We start from the raw sequence: 22,679 nt of genomic DNA, 5'->3' as shown, positions 1-22,679 counted from the left end.
GATTGGGCTGTGCTTGTCTCCATCCCCCGGCCTTCTGTCACACAGGGTCCTGCAAATCTTGAGCTGTTTGACTTCTGTGAGCAAGACTTCTGTTCTCAGCATCCAGAAAGCCCACCTTCTATCACCGCAGACCCCCTCCTTTCTCCTGTAGAGGCGGAGTGGGAGATCTCCAACCCACCCCTCAGGATACCCAGATTCCCCTGAAAAGGCCAACTGATGCCCCCTGATTCCATGATGTTCCCTTTTCTTCCTAGCTCTGAAAGATACCAATAAGAGATCCATCAACAGCGATTGGAAGATAGAGCTCCCCGGAGAGTACCAGATTGCGGGCACGACCGTGCGCTATGTTAGAAGGGGCCTGTGGGAGAAGATTTCTGCCAAGGGACCAACCAAGATCCCACTGCATCTGATGGTAACTTGCTGTGCTCTTGCCTTTGTCCCGAGCCCGAGGCTCCAAGGGGTCTGCCAGTTCCCTTCCTTCCTGGGGGTGCTGAGGAGAGGAGCTTGCCTGGTTCCTGGTGGGTTTCCTGGCAACCTGCTGCTCGAGCCTCCCTCTCTCCTGGTCTTTTCTTATCTCATCCCTTTCACCACATGCCTGAGAATTTTCCCCTGCCCAGACTTCGCCCTGACTCTTCACTGGCAGAGCTGCCATCTTTTTCAAAAGGAACAGCCTCCAGGAAGCAAATACTTGGCCGTGTGACAGCCAGGGAGAGACTTGGCCCCACTCAGAGTCTCTGCTTTTAGATCAGATGGCACAGGTCCGCCCCACAGTTTGTGTATCCACACTGGAAACTACCTTTTGGAAATGAACTGTTTGACTCCGTTTCCAAACCAGCATCACTCAGATTTTCCAGACTCGGCTCTGCCCCAGGCATCTGGGCATCAGGAGAGGGAGAACCAGGTTCCACAGGAAGATCGGCCCCGGGGGTGGTGTCATGGAACCTGGCAGTCAGGCCAGGTTGGGGCCACCTCGTCTTGCCCGTTGTCTTAGGGCAGGGGGACCCCATGCGAATCACTTGAATATCAGTGATGCATCCTTTTAAGAGTACTAAAAATCTCCAGAGAAAGGGATCCCACCATTTCCTTCTTACAGTCCAGGAGTTCCTATGACTCCCTTCTAATAGCTCATAATTATTGATTCCACGTCTTGTTCCAAAGCACGGGTTCCATGACCGTTTGTGCGTCTATAACCAAAGCACATTTTGTCCTCTGTGCTTCCGGAGTCTCCGCTTGGAAATTTTTTTTTTTCCCCTCCGTTAATTTGTCGTCTCTGGCAACCTGCGACCATTCAAGGTTAGGTGACACCTAGAGGAGTTGCCAGCCACCTCTCAGGCAATCTCTTGAGGAGACTGGCTCTGCCCATGAGCACCTGGCGGCCGGACAGGCATGCCCATGCCGGCCCTGCCCCCCAGCCTACAATGAGAGAGCAAAGGGAACTGGTCTCCATGCCCAGCTTCAGCCATCCAGAAACCTGTGTCTGCCACAGTCAGCCCACTAAATCCACCGCAGACTTGGCCCTGCACGTCCCCAGCCCCCCAGGACCCATCCCCAGGCCACTGCCCTGTGATGAGATTCCGTCCTAGTCTAAGGCATTGGAACAAATCCTCCTGTTCTGATTTAAATGGAGTTCAAGAGGAAGATAAAAAAGATAAGACCCTGCAGCCATGTCCCCTGTTGGCTGGTGAATTGCTTTTCCTCTAACAAACCCTAAGATCAGGGTGTATTTCCCTCTTTTGCCCAAAGCTTTCACAAACCACAAGGGAATCATCCACCCATGAAAGCAAACGTACAGCCCAGATTCATTCAGACCGTGCCTCAGAAACTAAATAAACTCAGCCCAAGTCCCAGCCCTCTTTAACATTAATCACTTTTCTCTCTTGAAATATGTTTAGTTCAGGCTTTTAAATCTAGAAATAAGAGGTGCCCCTCTGCCTCTACAGAGGCGTCTGTTGTCCCCAAACTGGGGTGTGTACATGGCTTGCAGGGTCGGGAGCCCCCACAGAGTCACAGGGACCTGCATTTGAAACCAATTACACACTCACACACACAAATTATACGTGGCTGCAAAATTGCATGAAATTGGTTTCATATGGATTCTTGATTCACCAGTCTTATTCCCATACTGAGATAATAAAGATCTTTTAAGGAGGGTTTTTTGTTTTTTTTTTTTTTAAACTGGAGGCATTTTTCCAAATGTATCACTGCAAGCCTGTTTCTTGGAGAAGTGGATGTTTATGCGGTTCAGGCTGCCCTTAGCACCTCACTCCTACCCTGCAACTCAAGCCCTTCAAGGGCTAAGAGATTCTCAGGGGCAGCAGGGGGACCTCCCCAGGTCAAGACAGGTGGAGCATACTCTTCCAGGCCTCAAAGTGAACTTGATCACTGCCTTGACACTGGTTCCAAGTCTAGCCTGACAACCCATCGCCTCCAGCCAGACTCTGATAGGGCTTATACATGCATTGCCAAACAGAGGGCAGGCCCATCCATCTGCTCACTCACCAGGATTTCAGACCCAAGCGCCCCAGGCTGCAGGATGGCTCCCCACCCCCTCACTCTCAGCTTTAGCCCTTGAGCCAGGCCCCTGCCACCCTGTGGACATCACTGTCCTAGCTCCCGTGGCAGCAAGAAGGCTCAGTCACCCCTGGACTCCTCCACAGAAGTCCCCAAGATTCCTATGTGGTGGGGCTGTGTTTGCCCTTGAGCCTGCCTTACATGCAGCAATGGCTGATGCTGGGGGACGGAAAACTGATGTTCATTTTCAAAGGACTAGAGTAACCCTCCCTGTTCAGATACCTGTTTTAGGTCAAAGCCACATATTTGTGTCTCTCCAGGGCAGCTTTGTGGCTGAGTATGTGGGAACAGGTTCTTCGTCTGCATAGAGCAGCTCTCCCTGTGAGAACCCACAAATGTGCTCCTCCCCAAAGTCCTCATCGAAGCGGGTTCTCTCTCCAGCAGGAGAGAGCAGGGCTCCCTGCCGAGGGTCCACATACCCTACTGCCCCAGTTGAGTCTCTGAGGAACCTGAGTCTGAAATAAGGGAGCGCCCCTAGACCGAACCAGTCTTGAAACCCAGAAAAGACCTGCTTACTCCGGTAGAGATAGCCGGCCACAGTGTGGCTTCATTTGCCAATTCTGCAAGCCTGTGGGCTTCTGCTCTATTTCAAAATGGCCTTTGATCTCTGCTGCTGATCCAGGTGCTGTTATTTCATGACCAAAATTATGGAATCCATTATGAGTATACCGTTCCTGTCAACTACACCGCAGAAAATCAGAGTGAACCCGAGAAACCCCAGGACTCTTTGTTCCTCTGGACCCACAGCGGCTGGGAAGGGTGCAGTGTGCAGTGCGGAGGAGGTGAGCCACCAGGGTCATGGGCCTGTCGGGTCGGGTGTGGGGTCTTGCTGGAGGAGCGCGTGAACCCAGGGCACTCTGTGGCCGGCGTGCAGGGCGTGGGAAAGGCTGGCCGTGTCACCTCTGTTTCCGCAGGAACTTACCCACGCCCCACTGCAGTTTTCTCTGCAAAACACTCACACAGCCCTCCACACTCCTGCGCCCACACAGCTGCTCTGCCTGTGGTGCAGGGCCCTCGACCTCTGCCCTGAGTGGAGGTTTAGCCCCATACAGGTCTATCACAGGTATGACAGGTGAGTGACCCTGGGGATGAACAGAATAGATCTCCACCTGTTACTGTTTGGCGGAGGGCCCCCCAGGTGTTTTGCCCCCAAATACTCTTTCCTCTTTGCCACAGGTACCCCACTATAGGACACAGTGGAAAGAAAGGGCCCCACGAGTCCAGGGAGACATTCCAAGCATGAGTCCTGGCTTCGTGATTTGCCACCATGTTTTAGCCAATGACTTATCCCCTCTATGCTAAAATTTCCTCGCCTCTAAAACAGAGGGATCCACCCCTATGCCCACTGCAGGGATGAGACCGCCATGCTAAAAATCAGTATCAGCAAAGGCACTGTATTCATTACTGGGAGGTTTAGGGAGCAGAGGAAGAAGCCATTCACAACAATTAGCTAGAAGCCTTTTTGTACTTTGTCACCCTGGCAGGACATATGACCAGTTCTCGGGAGGTGAGACACAGGGTGGGTGGGTTTTGATGGGCCCAGAGTTAGGACGGAAGGTTCACCTGGACTCTGGAATGCCAACCCAGGGAGTGACTTGGCCCCATCAATACCCATTCCTGCATGGTCGCTGACCACCTAGATATTTGTCAGATACCCAGTATGTAGAGGACCGTTTTTGGTTTAAGTGACTTGTCCCATTTCTCTTGGGTAAGAATTACAGCTATAAAGTGATTGGGCCATCAGACACTGCTGGAGTCAGCTGTGAATTCCCTCCCTCTCCTGCACATCTTGGCTCACTGTCCTCGCTGCTTGTTCTTGGCCTGTTCCTCAGGCAACCCTGGCAGTCAGCACAGCCCCAGGATCCTCTGTCAGCCCTGTCCTTGTCCCTGTCCCTCAGCTGTCCCCCTGTGCCCATGGCCCTCTAGCCTCCAAAGGAAGCACCTCCCATATCCCCGACTGCCAGACTTTTCCTCCTGGACAACTTACAAACTAAGCATGTCCCAGACAGAGCAGTTAGCAGTCTCCCCTTGGCTGGGGGGCTGGGGAGTGCTGTTCTCCTGCTGTCACTGTCAGCCCAGCGGCATTCCTATGGGACACCAATGACTTCCAGATTGTCCAGTGACTACTGATGACTCACCATTGTCAGACCTGCGGTCAGAGTTGAACTGTGGTTTGAGGTGGCCTCGTGCTGCTTACGTTCATGCAAGGCTGCCGCTGCAGGGAGTCGGAGCTGATGGTATCATTCAGGATTCTGCAGGAGGCAGATTGAGTGAGGAATGGGTCCAAAGAGTTGTGCCTGACATCCTCTTATTCTTATATTGCTACACTCCCCAAATAATCAGAAAAGCAGAAGGTAACTAACATGAGTGCTAACCCTGACTGGGCTCTGTTCTAAACACTTTCTGTGTATCAGTTAATTTTAACTGTCCCTGAAGCACCCTAAGGCACAGGGAGGTTAAGTGGACCAGCCTGGTTGAGGAAACTGAGGCACAGAATCATGGCGGCTAGCTGTCGATCCTGTGATCATTATGCCGGTGATGGAGCCAAGTTTGAGCCCAGACAACCTGGCTCTTGAAGCTACCCCTCCTAGCTCCCATTCATCCTCCTCCCTGGCAAAACCGTGACCAAGCCATGTGTAGGGTGCTTTGGGGACACCCAGGGAATGGCTACCCCCATCTGGGGTAACCAGTTAGTGATGTCCCCAAATGCAGGTGATGCTGAGGACATGTAGCCATTGGCCAGCTAATTAAATTCTCAGACTAGCTCTAGACTGCCCATGTGGAGGAGGCAGGTCTGTGTGTCCTTCAGACCAACCTCCCTGTTGTCACTGCTGTCCAGCAGTTCTGGAGGGAATCTCCAATAGGTAGCTATGATCTCTGGTAAGGACTAATGTACAAATGTATAATCAAGACCAGACCTCTGTAGACTTTTTAAATATCAAAAGAACAGATAAAGAGATTGGCAATCTTTGTTGGAAATTAAAGTCCCAAATTAGAACTTTGGCCTCTTTGGATCCCGGGCTATCCAAAAACATAGCCAATCTGCGATGTCACCTTTTTCCAATCCTGTTCTAGAATCTTCTTCCTGCTCCATGCTGCTCCTGCCATGTCAGACACACCCTCATCCCTAATATTATGGTACTTTCTCTGACAACCAAAAAAGCATGGTAACAGTCACTTCACTGACAAACTGATCAAAAGATGCACCCAAATGCTCCTCTATCTGCATCCATGTATGGCCTTTCCAGGTGGGAGAGCCACAGTTGCTCAGTTCCCTGTGGTTTGGTTTCCAGGGGAACGCAGAACCATCGTGTCCTGCACACGGATTGTTAATAAGACCACGACTCTGGTGAATGACAGTGACTGTCCTCAAGCAAGCCGTCCAGAGCCTCAGGTCCGAAGGTGCAACTCACATCCGTGTCAGTCACGGTAAGGAGCTATGTTCTCATGCTTGGACCCCCAGGGTCAGGGCAAAAACACCCAGCACCGGGGGGCGGTGATAGACAGTTGATCCCACAGTACCTCTCTGCACCATATACTGTTGTTGCTGCTCGGTGATTTTTGCTTGCTCAAAATACTGATTTGCTGGCTATGAAGCCAGGGCTCTGAAAAAAATGTATAATCCTAGCTAGAAGGCATTTTTTAGCACGACCCTAAGAACATCTCATGGAGAAAAAAATCACCACATACTCTCACCTGATACATGTCAGCTTCCCCAAGTTATTTTTGTCTTAGGAGAAAAGGAAATCGCAGAGTGTGAGCACCCATGAGTGAGTCACACAGGCTAGTGTTTGTGATAGGTCTGTTTCAGCAGCTGAAACTAACACCAATGAGTGTGGATCTTGGTGTTCGTTGTTTGGAATCTGTCAGAAGTTCTGATGGATTCCATGGCCATGATACTTCACGTGCTCTGAAGTGAATTTTCTGGGGCTGTCAATTGAGATGAATTGTGTGAAATGTGCTTATCAGTTAAGCTTTTATTTCTGGTCATTTCAGTGATACATTGCTTTGTACTGTGATTAGTAGAGTGTGTAATAGCACTCCTGGCCTCCCATTCTGCTCTGGGTTGAGGTGTATGGCTTTTGCTTGGTGGTTCTGTACATGTTTTTCTTCTGTAAAGAAGCTAAACTTATGACATGGCAGTTCTGTAAGCTCAACTTGGGCCTCTTGTCTGGTGCGGAAGTTTCACAAAGCATGTGGTTTTTGTGCTATCCCCCTTTGCCTTGTCAAACTGGTCAAGTGTGCAAGTGGGAGAGGGAAGATAGGAGGGAAAGCAAGAGGTGAGACTTATTTCATTGGTGGTGTGTGGTCTTTGGCAAATCAAGAATGAAGGTGGATGGGAGGGTGGGTGAAATGGGTGAAGGGGATTAAGAGGTATGAACTTCCAATTACAAAATAAGTAAGTCACAGAGATGAAAGAGACAGCATAGGGAATATAGTAAGATGGTAGCAGTGTTGTCTGCTGACAGATGCTGAGTGTATTTATGGGGAGCACTGAGTAATGTATAAAATTATTGAATCATTATGTTGTATGTGTAAAAGTAATATAATGCTGTATATTAATTATACTTCACTTTAAACAAAGAAAGTCATCCTACCCTAACCCTGAAAGTCATGAGGAACAACTCACTTTGCATCTTGACTATGAGCAGCCATCCCACAGACTCCTCAGTTGATGAATCAATCAACCACACACACACCCTGGGTCAAAAAAGGAAGACCTTGCCACTGTGACAACCAAAAGATCAGACAGGCCACAGAGACAGCTCAGCTCTGTGACATACTAGAAAGTAGGATATGTGAACCTAGAAGAGGGGGTTCAGCATGGGCTCAAGGGCATGACTGAGCAAGAAAGATCTTAGGGAACCAGTCAGTAATCATATTTTAAGATCATTTATGATTTCAAACTATTTTAGTGTCCAGAGATTTCTTAAATTATGCATATAAGCCAAATAACGTAAAACGTGAAATTGGAGTTGCTCTGACTGAATTGAGACCCATGTGTGATGAGGAAGAGTAGCCTTGTGCATTCTGCCCTCCCTCATATCACAGGCCCAAGGAATGGACCAAGGAATAAAGTTTACAAACTGTTACGGACTGTCTTCTTTCCATAATGATGGGGTTGCTTGTATTGGACCAACCCTCAATATTCTTCACAAGGATACTCTTAACTGTGCTGATCACATACTGTGTTTGGTAGCCACTAGCTAGTCCAAATTGAGATGTACTATAAAAGTAAAAATAGACACCTGATTTCAAAGATTTAGTATGGAAAGAGATTATAAAATATCTTAGTAATTTTTAGTACATGTAGAAATAATTATGCCTTGGACACATTGGGTCGAATGTAACACATTATTACAATTAAATTCACTGGTTTCTTTTTAAATTTTAATATGGTAGTAGAAAATTAAAATTACATATATAGCTCATGTCTTAATTCTATTGAATGGCACTGATGTAGATTAACAAAACATTCACAATGTTCAGAATACACTCCAAAATTACCAGACATAGGAAGAAAACCAGAAAAATGTAATCCATACATTAATGGAAATGGACTCTAAGATGACACATATGTTTAGATTAGCAAACAAGAATTTTGAAGCAACTATTATGCTCAAAGACATAAGAAAAAATATGGTCACAATCAATGAACCCCTAGGAAATCTAAGCACAAAAAAGAGACACTCTAAAAATGAACCAAACTTTAGGACCAAGACACACAGTATCTGAAACTTAAAAAAAGAAAAACTCTTTGTTGGGCCTAACAGCAGATGATGAAAAAAAGAACAAACCTGAAGGTGGAAGAATAGAAATTCTCCAGTCTGGAAAAACAGGAAGAAGACTCAGTGATCTGTGGGATAACATCAGGCATACTGATATAAGTGTAATTAGAGTGAGATAAAAGAAAGAGGAGAAAAATAAAGCAGCAAATAATCAAGAGACAATGACCAAACCAGGTTTAGTGAAAGACAGAAGACAGGTAATTATGTCACTTCTTGATTATTTCCACTAGATTCCAGATGAATTCAAAGCTTCATAACAAAGTCTCTCGCCATCACACCAATAGGTCAGAGCAACCCCTTTATGATTTTTGCCACACACAGATACTCCAGGAGGGGACTTCACTGTACTGTAAAACTATACAGAAAACCCTGTAGGAAAACACATACAAAGAAGTCACATCACGCAGCATGCATTAACAAAGGTATGTACCCTTTAAAACAGTGCTACAGAGCTGCCATAAGCTTGGATGAAGCGTATGGAGTGTGTATGTAGGGGGAGAAGAGGTAGGTGTGGCTCCAGATCACTCACAGAACATTCTGACAGACCACAGGCCTGCAGTCTTGCCCTGGTTGAACACGGGTGTAAGCCAAACCCACTTTAGACTAAAAGTAAGTTCAGAAGCACATGCTTAGTATCTCCTTAGAATAAGGGTCAGCAAACTTTTTCTGTAAAGGCCTAGAAAATAAGTATTTTTGTGGTTTTATAGGTCTCATATGGTTTCTGATGTCTGGTTTTCTTTGTTTTGTTTATAACCCTTTTAAAAACGTAAAAACCATTTTTAACTCCTGGGTTGTACAAAAACAGTCTGCAGGCCAGACTTGGCCCAAACTTTGCCGGCCCTGCCTTAGAATATTACTTACCCTTGCCTTGCCCTCTGACATGTTGGAACCACAACCTCAACACAAGCCCAAGCTCTGAAGATGCAACCTCGGGAAATACACTTTCTTGTTATACAAAGAAGGACATGTCATTATACTGGGTTAGTCTGTAGTGCCCAGTTGTTCAGTACTCATTTTTAAAGCAGTCAGCATGACCCTGAGCGGTACAACATTGGGAATTTCCTTCATCCAACATGCACCTGTCAAGCACCTTCCCATTCACCAGGCTCTGTTTGAGGTACCAAGGTATTTTGAGGTGAGAAAGACACACAAGGTCTTCACTGTCATGGAACTTGATAAATACTAATTTTCTCCCTCCCTCCCTTTCTGACCTATCTTTCTGGGTCAACTGTTTTTCCTTCCTGACCCACTTCCTTCCATTCCCTTCCTGACTCCATAAAATCACACGAATCAGACTTAAAGAATGAGTGGAATTTCCCAAGGCGGAAGACAAAATGAAATTGATAGAAGATGGCACCTGAAATTTGTCTCAGGGCCTAGACAAGAAATGCTTCATTGCCTCCTCTAGTTTGGTTTCATTTGCTGGTTATTTAGTTGTTTATTTTGAACCATCTGACTTCATACTGTCTTGAAGAACCCATCTGAAAGAGCCCCACATAAGAATGAAATGTCATAGCTCATCAAAGAGTATTTATTGTCTGGCTGAAAGAAATGTGTGATCTGAGAGATTTTAAAACTCCTGCTAGTCTTACTTGTATTTATTTATATTTAAACACGCAGAAGCACACACACATGTATGTATATATACGCATATACACACAATATATATATGCCTATGTTATGTGAAGATACATATATGCATACATGTTTACACACACACACACACACACACACACACACACACACACACACATTTGGACAATAAAACTTGAATTACTACAGAGTATGATCTAGTTGACCTGAGTCTTTCTTCAAAACATCTAGTAATATGGACTTAGGCTGGTAGGTGAAGAAAGGTAGAGATTGGCTCAGAAAATTACTGCTAAATAATCAGATTTCATCTGTAAGTAAAGAACTGAACTTTGATAAAAGGGATAGGTGTGGAGATGTGAAGGGTCTGGAGGAGAAATGGCTGTTTCAGGTGGGGTGGGCATGCCTGGAAGACAGAGCCTGGAAGCTGGAAGGAGAGCCCGAGAACCCAATGGTGTAAATTTTATTGAAGAAGCCAAAATGCAACTCGCTGTTGAATCTGGCAAGGCGAAAGAGCCTTTCTATATTATTGTTACTCTTTGACCTTTAAAACAACAGCGATGTTTGTCTTTTCCCTTATATTTTTCTTTATTTCTCCTGATCTCCTTTTAATTTTCTTCAACCCTCTTTTTCCATCAAGTTCCCGACAGTTTCCCTTACCTTCCCAACGGCACACCATTAGCACCTCTTTATTCTAATCCTGCCCCTAGCTCTGTGGATACTTCTCCCAAACCCTGCCATAACCATATGGAATCTGGAATCTAACACACAAGGCAGATGGCCTCTCTCCAGCATCTTGCACACCAATACAAACACATCGGCAAACCTGGCCCCCGACATTGGCAGGAAAGGCAGAAATCACAGATCTGCTCAGCTGTTATGACTGTGGCCAGCAGTCTTCACCTTGCTGACCACAGTCTGCAGGGATGAGGCCCCACCATCATTCGGCATCCAAAGAGTAACACTGCATGCCAGGTCCTTCAGACCCAGGCCCCGACAATGCTGGAGCAACGAGGGTGGGGTATGACAGGGGGATGGGCTCATTCTGGAACACATAGCTCATGCTACCCCAGATTTAATATTCTTGCAGTCTCTTAGAGCTTGTTGGCCACTTTGAAAAGGCCATTCCAAGCTATTAGATGTTTCCCATAGGATCTGTGATTTGAACTCCTTCCCAGGTAGCACATACTGTACTGTACAATGGATTAGAGTGATTCAGAAAAGAATATTTAATATTGTACTGCCAATTGAGTTGAATCGTCATCTGCAGGGAAGTATATTTGGATTTTAAATCTGTCCTCTTTGCTCATTATCTTAACCCATTATCTTAGCCGTCTTAGCTTTGTTTTAATTAGAATGGAATGGAATCCCTCATGTTTTTATGAAAGCATGTTATGTGTGTGTATGTGTGTGAGTTCATGACTTAAGAATGAAACGTAGAACATGTAGATCTTCAGGTAGAGCCAAAATCTGAAAAGACACCATTATTTTTTTTAAGATTTATTTATTTATTTGTTTGACAGACAAAGATCACAAGTAGGCAGAGAGACAGGCAGAGAGAGAGGCAGAGAGAGAAGAGGGAGCAGGCTCCCTGCCGAGCAGAGAGCCCGATGCGGGGCTTGATCCCAGGACCCTGGGATCATGACCTGAGCCTAAGGCCGAGGCTTTAACCCACTTGAGCCACCCAGGTGCCCCTAAAGATACCATTATTTAATCTATTTCTAGCTAGTCAAAAACCTAAAGCTTTCCAGTTTCCTGCTTTCCTTGAAAATAAAATAGGTACATCTGTTTGCCATACCCATCTCCCATGCCCTAGATGGGAGAAGCTGGAGGAAGCCACCTTTGGCACCACCTGCCTCCTGGGGCAGAACGGGAGTTACGATGCAGGACTGCTCCCACAGGCAGGAGGGTGAGGCCCGAGGTTGTATGTTCCTACAGGTCAACAGTGATAGACTGGGGATCACCAGAGTGGGGCACCACTCTTTCAGGTTTGGCCCACTCTTCAGACACTTGGGCATATGGGTCTGGGATGGGGGCACCCCACAAGCCATGTTAAGTAAAGAAGCAGTGCCTAGGAAGGGGAAGCTGTTGAATAGCATTATTGGTATATTACATCCCTTATCCATGGTAGAAGAATGGTGAGGAGAAATTCAGTTGGATCTGAAATCTTTCTTCCAATACTACTCAAATGCCAGAACTTCACTTATATTTAAATTTAATAGTAAGGTTTTGAAGCCTTTAGTTATTTAAGTTAGGAAACATTCCAGATGGAGAAAGAGAAAGCATTTCAGAGTATTGATTTGCATTTGAGAATTCTGTTTGCTGCCCTTTGCTGCCATACTAACCCTTCAATCATTTGAACATCTCCCCCCACCTCCAACATCAACAAGACTTTGCATATAGACCCAGGGGTCCATTAAGAGGCCCTTCCTTCGGGTTGCCTGGGTGGCTCAGCCATTAAGTGTCTGCCTTCGGCTCAGGTCATGATCCCAGGGTCCTGGGATTGAGCCCCACATCAGGCTCCCTGCTCAAAGGGAAGCCTGCTTCTCCCTCTGCCACTCCCACTGCTTGTGTTCCCTCTCTCACTGTGTCTCTCACTGTCAAATAGATAAAATCTTAAAAAAAAAAAAAAAAAGAGGCCTTCCCTCTTTCTCACTTTTCTGAGTCTTAAAATATAAAAAGCATTGAGCACTCAGTGTTCACATTAGATTTTTGTGTCACAATTACAAAAAATGAAAAGTATATGGAAAAGTTGAAACTCAATCTGAGGAATAAAAGTAAACACAACCAAAATCATAGTGATCCATCAGAAATAAGGGGAAATACATATTCTCCAGGTTCTGGGGGAAAAAAAAAAAATCACACCAAGAAGGAGTGGCTCTATAGTGGGGGTATACATTGAAGTATTTCTGACTTGTAAAATTTCTGGGGATATTTCAGAACTGAGCTTGGAGTATGTTTGGTGGTAGCATCCCAGAAAATTAGCCCATTCCCCTGGGGGCTAATGAAGGCCACTGCTGGCAGAGTCCTTTGCTGGCTGGCTCTCTTACAGGTATGAATAGTCCACAGGTATTGAATAGATAGGAGTGTTTTGCCTAGGAAAGTATTATTCTTTTCTCCTTACCGGTGCACATTTATATACACAAACACTCAAATTCCTGGGGTGCCTGGGTGGCTCAGTTGGTTAAGCATCTGACTCTTGATACTGTCTTGAGATCAAGCTCTACACTGGGCTTGCTTAAGATTCTCTCTCCCTCACCCTCTGCCCCTCCCCACCCCTGCTCACATGTGTATGTGTGCATGTGTCCTCACTCTATTAAAAGAAAAAAAGACATTCAAAAGTAAAAGGATAGAAGAAGATATTTCATGCAAAGAGAAACCATAAAAAATCAGAGTTATCTATACAAATACCAGACAAAATGATTTTGATACAACAAAAAAATTGCTAGAGATAAAAAGGAATATTTTATAATGATAATAGGGCAGTCCATCAAAGAAATAACAATTATAAACATGTATGTACCTAATAACAGAACCTTAAAATATACAGTATGAAGAGAAAAGTAATTCGGCCATAATAGAGAATTTAATGCCCAACTTTCAATAATAGATTTTTTAAAACTAAAAAGAAGATCAGCAAGGAAATGTTAAACTTGAACAACACTATAAATCTACTGGGCCTACAAGATAACTATAGAGCACATACACATTCTTCTTATGTGCCTGTGAAATATTCCCCAGGATGAACCATCATCTAAGCCATTAAATGTACCTCAGTGAGTGTAAAAGGACTGAAATAATGCAAAGTATATAAAATTAGAAATCAACAACAGAAAGAAATTTTGGACACTACAATGCATGGAACTTAAAAAAAAAACCCACAAAACTTCCTAAATAACAATTGGATCGAAAAGAAATTGTGAGAGAATGAAATGAGGACTTAACATATCAAAGTTAGACCATGCATCCAAAGCAGTCCTTAGGGGAAATTTTATGGCTTAGGGGGATATTTAAAACAGAGAATAGGAAAACAAGGAAGAAAAATCAGTGAAACCAAATAGTGATTATATGAAGAAAACAACAACAACAAAAAAAGACATTTAGCTAGACCAAGAAAAAATGGGACAAGACTTAAATTACCAAAATTAGAAATGAAAAAGGTTGTAAAGGAATATTACAAACAGTTATATACCAATAAATTCAATAATTAATATAAAATGGACAAACTCCTAGAAAGATGCAAACTACCAAAATTGAATAAAGAAGAAATAGAAAATCTGAGAGACCTATAACAAGTAAATAGGTTAAATTACTAATCAAAAATCTTCCCCAAAAGAAAAACCCAGAACCAGAAGGCTTCACTTGCAAATTCTACCAAATATCTAAAGCGGAATTAACACCAACACTTCCTAAACTCCTCCAAAAATAGAATAGGAGGGAACACTTTCCAGCTCATTCTATGAAGCCAGTATTATCCACATAATAAAACCAAAGACATCATAAGAAAAGGATACTACAAATGAATATTTCTTAGGAGTACTGCTGACAAATCTTCAACAAAATACAAGCAAACTCTATCCAGCAACATAAAAAAGGATTATCTACCATGACCAAGTGATCATGACCAAGTGACCAGGGATGCAGTTGTTTATCATTTGAAAATCAGTAAATGTAATACATTATATCAATGAAATAATTTTTTAAAAACAACATGATGATCTCAATAGATGCAGAAAAAGACTGACAAAATCCAAGATGCTTTCCTCATAAAAACACTCAACAAACTAGAACTGAAAGAGAATTTCCTCAACCTGATAAAGGGTATCCACAAAAAATCGACAACTAATATCGTACTTAATGGTGAAAGACTAGATGCTTTTCTCCTAAGAACAAAAATAAGACACGGTATCTGTTCTTGCCACTTATTTTCAAAATTGTTCTACAGGTTCTAACCAGGACATTTAGGCAAGAAAATGAAATAAAAGACACCCAGGCTGGAAGTGAGGAAGTAAAGCTATCTCTATTTACAGCTGACATGATCTTGAACATAGAAAATTCTAAGGAATCCACTAGAAAAATATTAGAACTAATAAATTCAGTAAGGTTGCAAGATATAAGACCAATAAACTAAAATCAAATTATTTCTATTCAGCAGTGATGAACAAACCAGAAATGAAGTTTTTTTTTTTTTAAATGCTGTTTACGTTAGCATCAAAAAATAAAATACTTAGGAATAAATTTAACAAAAGAAGTACAAAACTCATACTCTGAAACCACAAAACATTGTTTAAAGAAACTAAAGAATATTTCAATCAATGGAAAGATGTACCATGCTCATGGATTGGAAGACTTAATGTTAAGGTGGAAATATTCCACAGATTGATCTACAGGTTCAATGCAGTTTCTATAAAAATCCCATCTGTCTTTATTGCACAAATGGATAAGCTGATCCTAAAATTCAAATGGAATTGCAAAGGGCCCTGCATAGTCAAGACAATCTTCAAAAAGAGGAACAAAGTTGGAAACTCATACTTCCCAACTTCAAAGTGTACTACAAAACTCCAGTAATCAAGATAGTGTGGTATTGGGGCACCTGGTGGCTCAGTGGGTTAAAGCCTCTGTTTTTCGCTCAGGTCATGATCCCAGGGTCCTGGGATTGAGCCCTGCATCGGGCTCTCTGCTTGGCAGGGAGCCTGCTTCCTCCTCTCTCTCTCTCTCTGCCTGCCTCTCTCCCTACTTGTGATCTCTATCTGTCAAATAAATAAATAAAATCTTTAAAAAAAAAAAAAAAGATAGTGTGGTATTGCAATAAGGACAGACATATAGAACAATGGGATATAATTGAAAGTCCAGAAATAGACCCTCACATTTGTTGTCAGTTGATTGTTGACATGTGGCCAAGGGCATTCAGTGAAGAAATAATGGCCTTTTCAACAAGCGGAATTGTGATACTTTATGTCCACATGTAGAAGAATAAAGTTGGACACCTACCTCACACCATGTATGAAAATTAACCCAATGATCAAAGACCTAAAGAGCTAAATGTATAAAATTCTTAGAACAAAGTGGGAAAAAATCTTTATTATGTTTATGATTTCTTAGATATGACAACAAAAGTACAAGCAACAACAAAAAGGTATATATATATTGGGTTTCATCAGAATTAAAACCTTATGTGCTAATAAGTTTCCTGCTGTGTCCTGAGATACCCTGAAATATCAAGAAAAACGAAAATAAAATAAAGAAAATGAAAATACAACTCATGGAGTGGGAGAAAATATTTTCAAATCATCTGATAAGAAACTAACCATATATAAAGTTTATATAAAACTATTTTATGCATATTTTATATATATTTATATATCTTATTTATTAAAAGCTAGCATATATAAAGAACTATTACAACTCAATAATAAAATGACACATAATTCTATAATAAGGGATCTGAATAGTTACTTCTCCTGAGGAGAAGGAGAGGAAAAGAAATTGAGGATTGGTAGCTAAAAGGTATAGAGTTTCTTTTTGGCATAATAAGAATAATCTAGATTGTGGTAAAGGCCATTGAATTGCTGAATTGTATGGTATAGAGTTATATCTCAATAAGGCTGTTAAAAAACAAACAAAGAAGTGCACATTTTTAAAAGTTCGGGCTCTTTGCACTCTAAGCAGAGGCCTCCAGCAGGTTTCCATGAGTATAGAGGCTGGAAGGCCAGTCCCAACCCAGAGCCCAGGTATCTCGGAACATGGGGAACTAACAACAGTCAGGAGCCTTGGCTGGAATGTTTTAGGTGTCTCCTCCTAAGCAGGCATCACCAGATCTTAATTTAATGGCCACTATTATCATGCATGGGCTGTTGATCTTGTCCGTCCTCTCCCACTACAGAATGCCAGGTTTTTTCAAACCTGAGCCTCTGGTTGGAATTCTTGGGACAGAATTTAATGGGCACATTCAGTCGTCCTCCCGTTGGTCCTGTTTGAATTGACCTTTCCCTTTGGCTGTCTCCCAAGCTTCCCTGGGTTCTCCATGCTCTTTCCTCTGGAGAGCTTTCTAGTAAAGCTAAAGCATGTCCCCCTATAGCTGCCATTCCCCAACACACTGACAGATGAGGCTGGAAGTCCTTTTCCCCATGCCAGCCATCATTCTTTTGACCTCACAAAAAAGCCACCCCCTAGCATCAACTTAGAGGAGCCATGCAAGTAAGCAGGCAGTGTTTTCAATCAGGAGGCAGCAAACGCAACCCCCACACACTGGTGCTATCCATGCCTCTCACTGGCAGGGGAATTTGGGGATCCCCAGCTGTGTCTCTGAGCAGTGGTTTGTGCATACATAAAATGAAGGGAACAACTACCATTTGGTAGTACCATCTCTTTATTTACTTGGTTATTTCTTTTTATTATCTAAACAATGTACTATCATGTACCAAGTATTTTAAGCAGCCAAAGAATTTAACATTAGCCTAATAGCCTCCTAGCCTACCTACTTCACAGAGTCTAGTACTGGATGGGATGAGAAAGGGCTCCATTAAAAAAAACTGACAGGGGAATCCAGTCTCTAGGATTACAGATCCCTACCTCAAGGGTCCTTCTAGACATGCAGACCTGCCCATTCTCCTGGTCGCACCCAGCTCACCCAACTCAGTCAAATACTACTCTGAGAAAAGCTCTGTCTCTCCCTTCCTCCTCATCCATGGCACTTTCTCCCCAAACCCTGAAGCAGAAACATCACACAGTAAGAATGAGCAAACCTCACACACTGTTAAGACAATTAAAATAGAACTTGACATACTCAGTGGTGAAAAGCCAAAAGCTTTCCTCTAAGATCAGGAACAAGAAAATGACGCCCACTCCCACCACTTTTATTCAACATAATACTGGAAATCCTAGTCAGAGCAATTAGCCAAGAAAAAAAATAAAGGATATCCAAATGATAAAGGAGGAAGTGAAACTGTCACTGTTTGCAGATGACATGATACTATATATAGAAAAACCTAAAAACTCCACCAAAAAAAACCTGTGAACTAATAAATGAATTCAGTAAAGCTGCAGGATACAAAATTAGTATACAGAAGTATTGAATTTCTATACACTAATAACTACCAGAAAAAATTTTATAGATAATCCCATTTATAATTGCATCAAAATGATAAATCCTTAGGAATAAATTTAACCAAGGAGATGAAAGCCCTGTGTACTGAGAACTATGACAATGAAGAAGACACAAATAAATGGAAAGATATGCCATACCAATGGATTAGAAGAATTAATATTGTTAAAATGTTCATGCTACCAAATGCAATCCCTATCAAAATTCCAATGACATTTTTCACAAAACTGGAACAAGCAACCCTAAAATTTGTCTGGAACCACAAAAGGCCCCAAATAGCCAAAGCAATCTTGAGAAGGAAGGCTCAAATATCTCACTCCCTGTTTTCAAACTATATTAGAAAGCTATAGTAATCAAAATTGTGTGGTAGTAGCATAAAAACAGACATATAGATCAATGGAATGGAATAGACAACCCAAAAATAAACCCAGACATTATATGGTCAATTAATTTATGACAGAGGTGCCAAGAATATACAATGGGGAAAGGACAGTCTCTTCAATAAATGGTGTTGGGAAAACTGGACAGCCACATGCAAAAGAATGAAACTAGGCCACACTCTTACACCATACACAAAAAAGAACTCAAAATGGTGTAAAGACTTGAATGTAAGATCTGAAACCATAAATCTCCTAGAAAAAAAAACAAACAAACATAGGCTAAGTAAACTCTGCACAGTCAGGCTTGGTGATTAATTTTTTGGATTTGACACCAAAAGCAAAGGCAACAAAAGCAAACATAAATAAGTAGAACTACATCAAAGTGTAAAGCTTCCGCACAGTGAAGGAAACCATCAAAAAATGAAAAGGCAACCTACTTAGTGGAGAAGAGACTTGCAAACCATATCTCTGATGAGAGGTTAATATCCAAAATATATAAAGAACTCCTACAACTCAATAGCAAGAAAAGAGTCTTTTTAAAAATGGGCAGAGGATCTGAGTAGACATTTTTGCAAAGACAGATGACCAATAGGCACATTAAAAGATATTCAACACCCACTAATCATCAGGAAAAGGCAAATCAAAACCACAATGAACTGTCACCTCACACCTATTTGAATGGCTGTTATCAAAAAGACAAGAAATAACGTGTTGTCGAGGATGTGGAGAAAAGGGGACCCTGGTGTACTGTTGATGGGAATGTAAATTCCCATCTATGAAACATAGTAGGAAGTACCATATGATCCAGCAATTTCACTTCTAGGTATTTGTCCAAAGAAAATGAAAACACTAACTCAGAAAGATATATGCAGCTCACTGCTCATTGCAGCATTACTTACCAATATATGGAAACCTAAGTTTCCACTGGCAAATGAATAAATAAAATTAATAGATACAGAAAAACATATATACACATGCAATGGAATAATATTCAGCCATAAAGAAGAATGAAATCTTGCCATTTGCAACAATATGGATGGATGTTGAGGGCATTATGTTAAGTGAAATAAGTCAGAGAAAGACGGATGCTATATGATCTCATTTATATGTGGAATCTAAAACAAGAATGAAAGTGAAAAAGAACATGTTCATAGATACAGAGATCATCAGATTGGTCCTTGCTGAAGGCAGGGGGTGGCAGAGTGGGTGAAATGGGTAAGGGAAGTCAAAAGGTACGCTCTTCCGGTTATAAAATAGATCCTGGGGTTTTAATGTACAGGATGGCACATTATTATAGCTATTGTAGTTATTATAACTATTCTTATAGTTAATAATAATAGATCACATATTTTAGAGTTGCTAAGAGAATAAATCTTAAACATTCTCATCACAAGAAAAACAATTCTATAGCCGCATATGGTGACAGATGTTAGCTAGACTTCCTGCCATGAACACTTCGTAATATAAGCAAATATCAAGTCATTACATTGTATACATAGATCTAAAAATGTAAAGATGTAAAAATTTTCAAAAAAGAACTTGGCAGAAGCTGTGGTCAGAACTCCTTCATACAAAGACAGGATCATTCTTGCTGGACTTGAGTAGTGCATATGCTCTGGAAATACCCCAGCATTTGTATTAAACAGCTTAAATAACTACTGCCTTCCAGTTGCGTTTTGCATCTTTCCCCCCTAAAAAAAACCATCTAAACCTTTGTAGAAAGGCCCCACATAGGCCGGATCCTTAAGCTTTTCAAGAGGTACCTGTTAAGCGGCAGCACCACGAACTTGGGATATTTCTAACCATCTAAAGTGATGTTTTGTGCCTGCATGCCTGGTCTTTGCCCAGCCTTATTGCACTTTTGAAAATTAATCTTTTTACAAATACCTCAAGTGCTTATGTTTGCCCTGTGGTACACAGCATTATTCTTGCTCTTTGTGAGAGCAGGGAAGGTTAGCTAGAAGGCATGCCAGCTTCTCCTGCTCCAAGGAAGCTGGCCCTCCAGCTCTGAATGCCTGCGCAGTTGGGCTAAGGGGCCATTGTGTCAAGGAAGGAATGGAATTAAGGATTTCTTTGGTAAGCCAAAGGCATTGCCCTGGGAGGGAAGAAATGTTACCTTTTTTTGACATCCTATGTCAGGATGAGTTTATGGAGTCCTCTAGGAAGCAGGTGTCAGGCACACACGGAAGCAGGAGGGAGAATGGGTGGAAAGAGTCAGTGCAGTGTGAAGTCACATCTGGGCCTTTCCCCCATTCTGGCTGGAACCTTCCCTGAGAGGGTCTTACAGAACAGCTCCAAATGTCAAAGGAAAGGGTTCACAACTGCAATAGCTCAGGCTGCTTGTTGGCCAAGGCCACAAATGCCAGTTCAGATATTAGCAATGGTACATGACATGGTGTCCTTCATTCAAAGCCCAGCTTTGGTGTTCCCTTCCATGGGGGTTCATGATTCTCTTAAGGTAAGGCTATGTGTCTTGCTGCCACCCTGCAAGGTGACCTGCTCAGGGTAACTCTACCCCTCTACCAGAAAAGTACACTCAGTATTCAGACCTCTTTCTCTCATTGAAGAGATGATCAAGTATGGCGGGAGGCAGAAGACCACCCAGTTAGCTAATGACGTGGCTACAGATGGTGTTTCTGCGCCCACGGGACTCCCACCTGCTTTGAGGCTGTGGCAATAGCATAGAAATCTAGCAGAGGTGATCTGAGACCACTAGCTTCTCAAACACACTAGACCTTGGCTCTAGTGAAGTTAGACTCAAGAAACGTGTGCATCAAGGTTCTTTGGTCCCAGGGAATAGAACTGAAATCTAGAAACATACCAAAAAGTTAAGAGTATATAGAAAGGATATGGAATAGCGCCCCATATTGACGAGATGCTGAAAAGCATGTCTTGGAGAGGGTATCTTGGAGCCAGCTGCCTCCCCTCCAGGAGTGACTCCACTTGAATCTAGATTCTCAGAGAAGGTCTGATTGGCCTGGTTTGGCTCCCATGCTCTTGCAGGGTGTGGCATAGTCACCCAGAGGAAACCCCAAGAAGGAACACAACAGCGAGCCGGCAGAAACAGCAGACGTCCTCCACCCCAAACATGTAGGGACATGCTGATGTCATGACCAAAGCGAGACTAAGGAAAACCATCCAGTCAGTACTGTCCAGCTAGTGTGAGAGCCGACAAGTCTATTAACAGGAGGGCTACTGTACTGGAAAATTCCTGTGTCCCAGTAAGAAAGGCAGCCTGATGAGAATGTTACTCTTGGATGTGAACTTTCAGCATCAGCAATTGTACGATTCTCAAAGCATGAGCCTTTTTTTTCCAAACTTTTAGTGATGGGTGTGGTACGACGTGTTACCAAACCCAGGCCTCTCCTGGTTATTTTAACCCCCAAACTGTACCAGCCACAAGTGCCAGTTCCTGGAGTGTAACCGGATCAGGTGTGATGGGCTGAAATGTGTCTGAGTCCAGTGAGCTCATCAGCTGCTGCTTAAACTCTATTCACTTGTCCTTCTCCTTCCCTCCTGACAATTCAGTCTGTTCCTGTAAATCCCAGAGAAACTGTTCTCCCTCTCAAAAGAATATCTGAAAATGAATTTATTGTAAAAGCAGAGAATCTTTTTTCACAGCTTTATTGAGCTATAACTCACATAAAGTTTTAGTAATACTCGAGTTGTGCAGCCATCACCCCAATCGAATATTTTCCTCACTGCAAAAACAAACAAACAAAAAACCTCAATACCCATTTGCAAACAGACGATAAAATGGAAATAGACTCAGAAATACAAAGAACAAACTTGTCTTTGCCAGAGGGGACGGGGGGAAGGGAATGGGTAAAATCTGTAAAGGAGATTAAGAGGTACAAACTTGCAGTTTTAAAATAAATAAGTCAGGGAGATGAAAAGTACGTCATAATAATATTGTAATAATGGCGTGTGGTCACAGATGGTGACGGCACGTATCATGGTGATCGCTGAGTAATGTACAGAATTGCCGAGTCACTCTGTTGTACACCTGAAAGCAGAGAGTCATAAAACTGAGAACTTGTGTTCTTCTTGATAAGAGGTAAATTATGGAGGTGGCAAAAATCCAAAGCAGGGTAGGAGTGGTCCCATCCATTCCTACCAGTAAGGCAAGCAGGGAGGGAACGGCTAGAAAGTTGGTGTCATCACCCCATTTTACAGATGCAGACTTTGAGAAGTGACTTACCCAAGGTCATACCGGTAGCAAGCAGAACTCAAACCAAATTTTCC

At 42.8% G+C, this 22,679-nt stretch overlaps 1 protein-coding gene across 2 annotated transcripts in view; it reads left to right on the top strand.

Moving 5' to 3' along the window:
* ADAMTS17 (ADAM metallopeptidase with thrombospondin type 1 motif 17) overlaps positions 1-22,679 on the top strand; it is a 346,546-nt gene that overhangs the window by 269,758 nt on the left and 54,109 nt on the right. For both annotated transcript variants that reach the window (XM_046010435.1, XM_046010434.1), the window contains exons 17-19: positions 255-412; positions 3,194-3,353; positions 5,865-6,000. In XM_046010435.1, coding sequence (XP_045866391.1) covers positions 255-412; positions 3,194-3,353; positions 5,865-6,000 — 454 coding nt within the window. The remainder of the gene's footprint in view (positions 1-254; positions 413-3,193; positions 3,354-5,864; positions 6,001-22,679) is intronic.

Source organism: Meles meles, chromosome 6 (genome assembly GCF_922984935.1).
Source record: "Meles meles chromosome 6, mMelMel3.1 paternal haplotype, whole genome shotgun sequence".
In the NCBI taxonomy this organism is placed as follows: domain Eukaryota; kingdom Metazoa; phylum Chordata; class Mammalia; order Carnivora; family Mustelidae; genus Meles; species Meles meles.
This window is presented reverse-complemented; position numbering and strand designations above follow the sequence as displayed.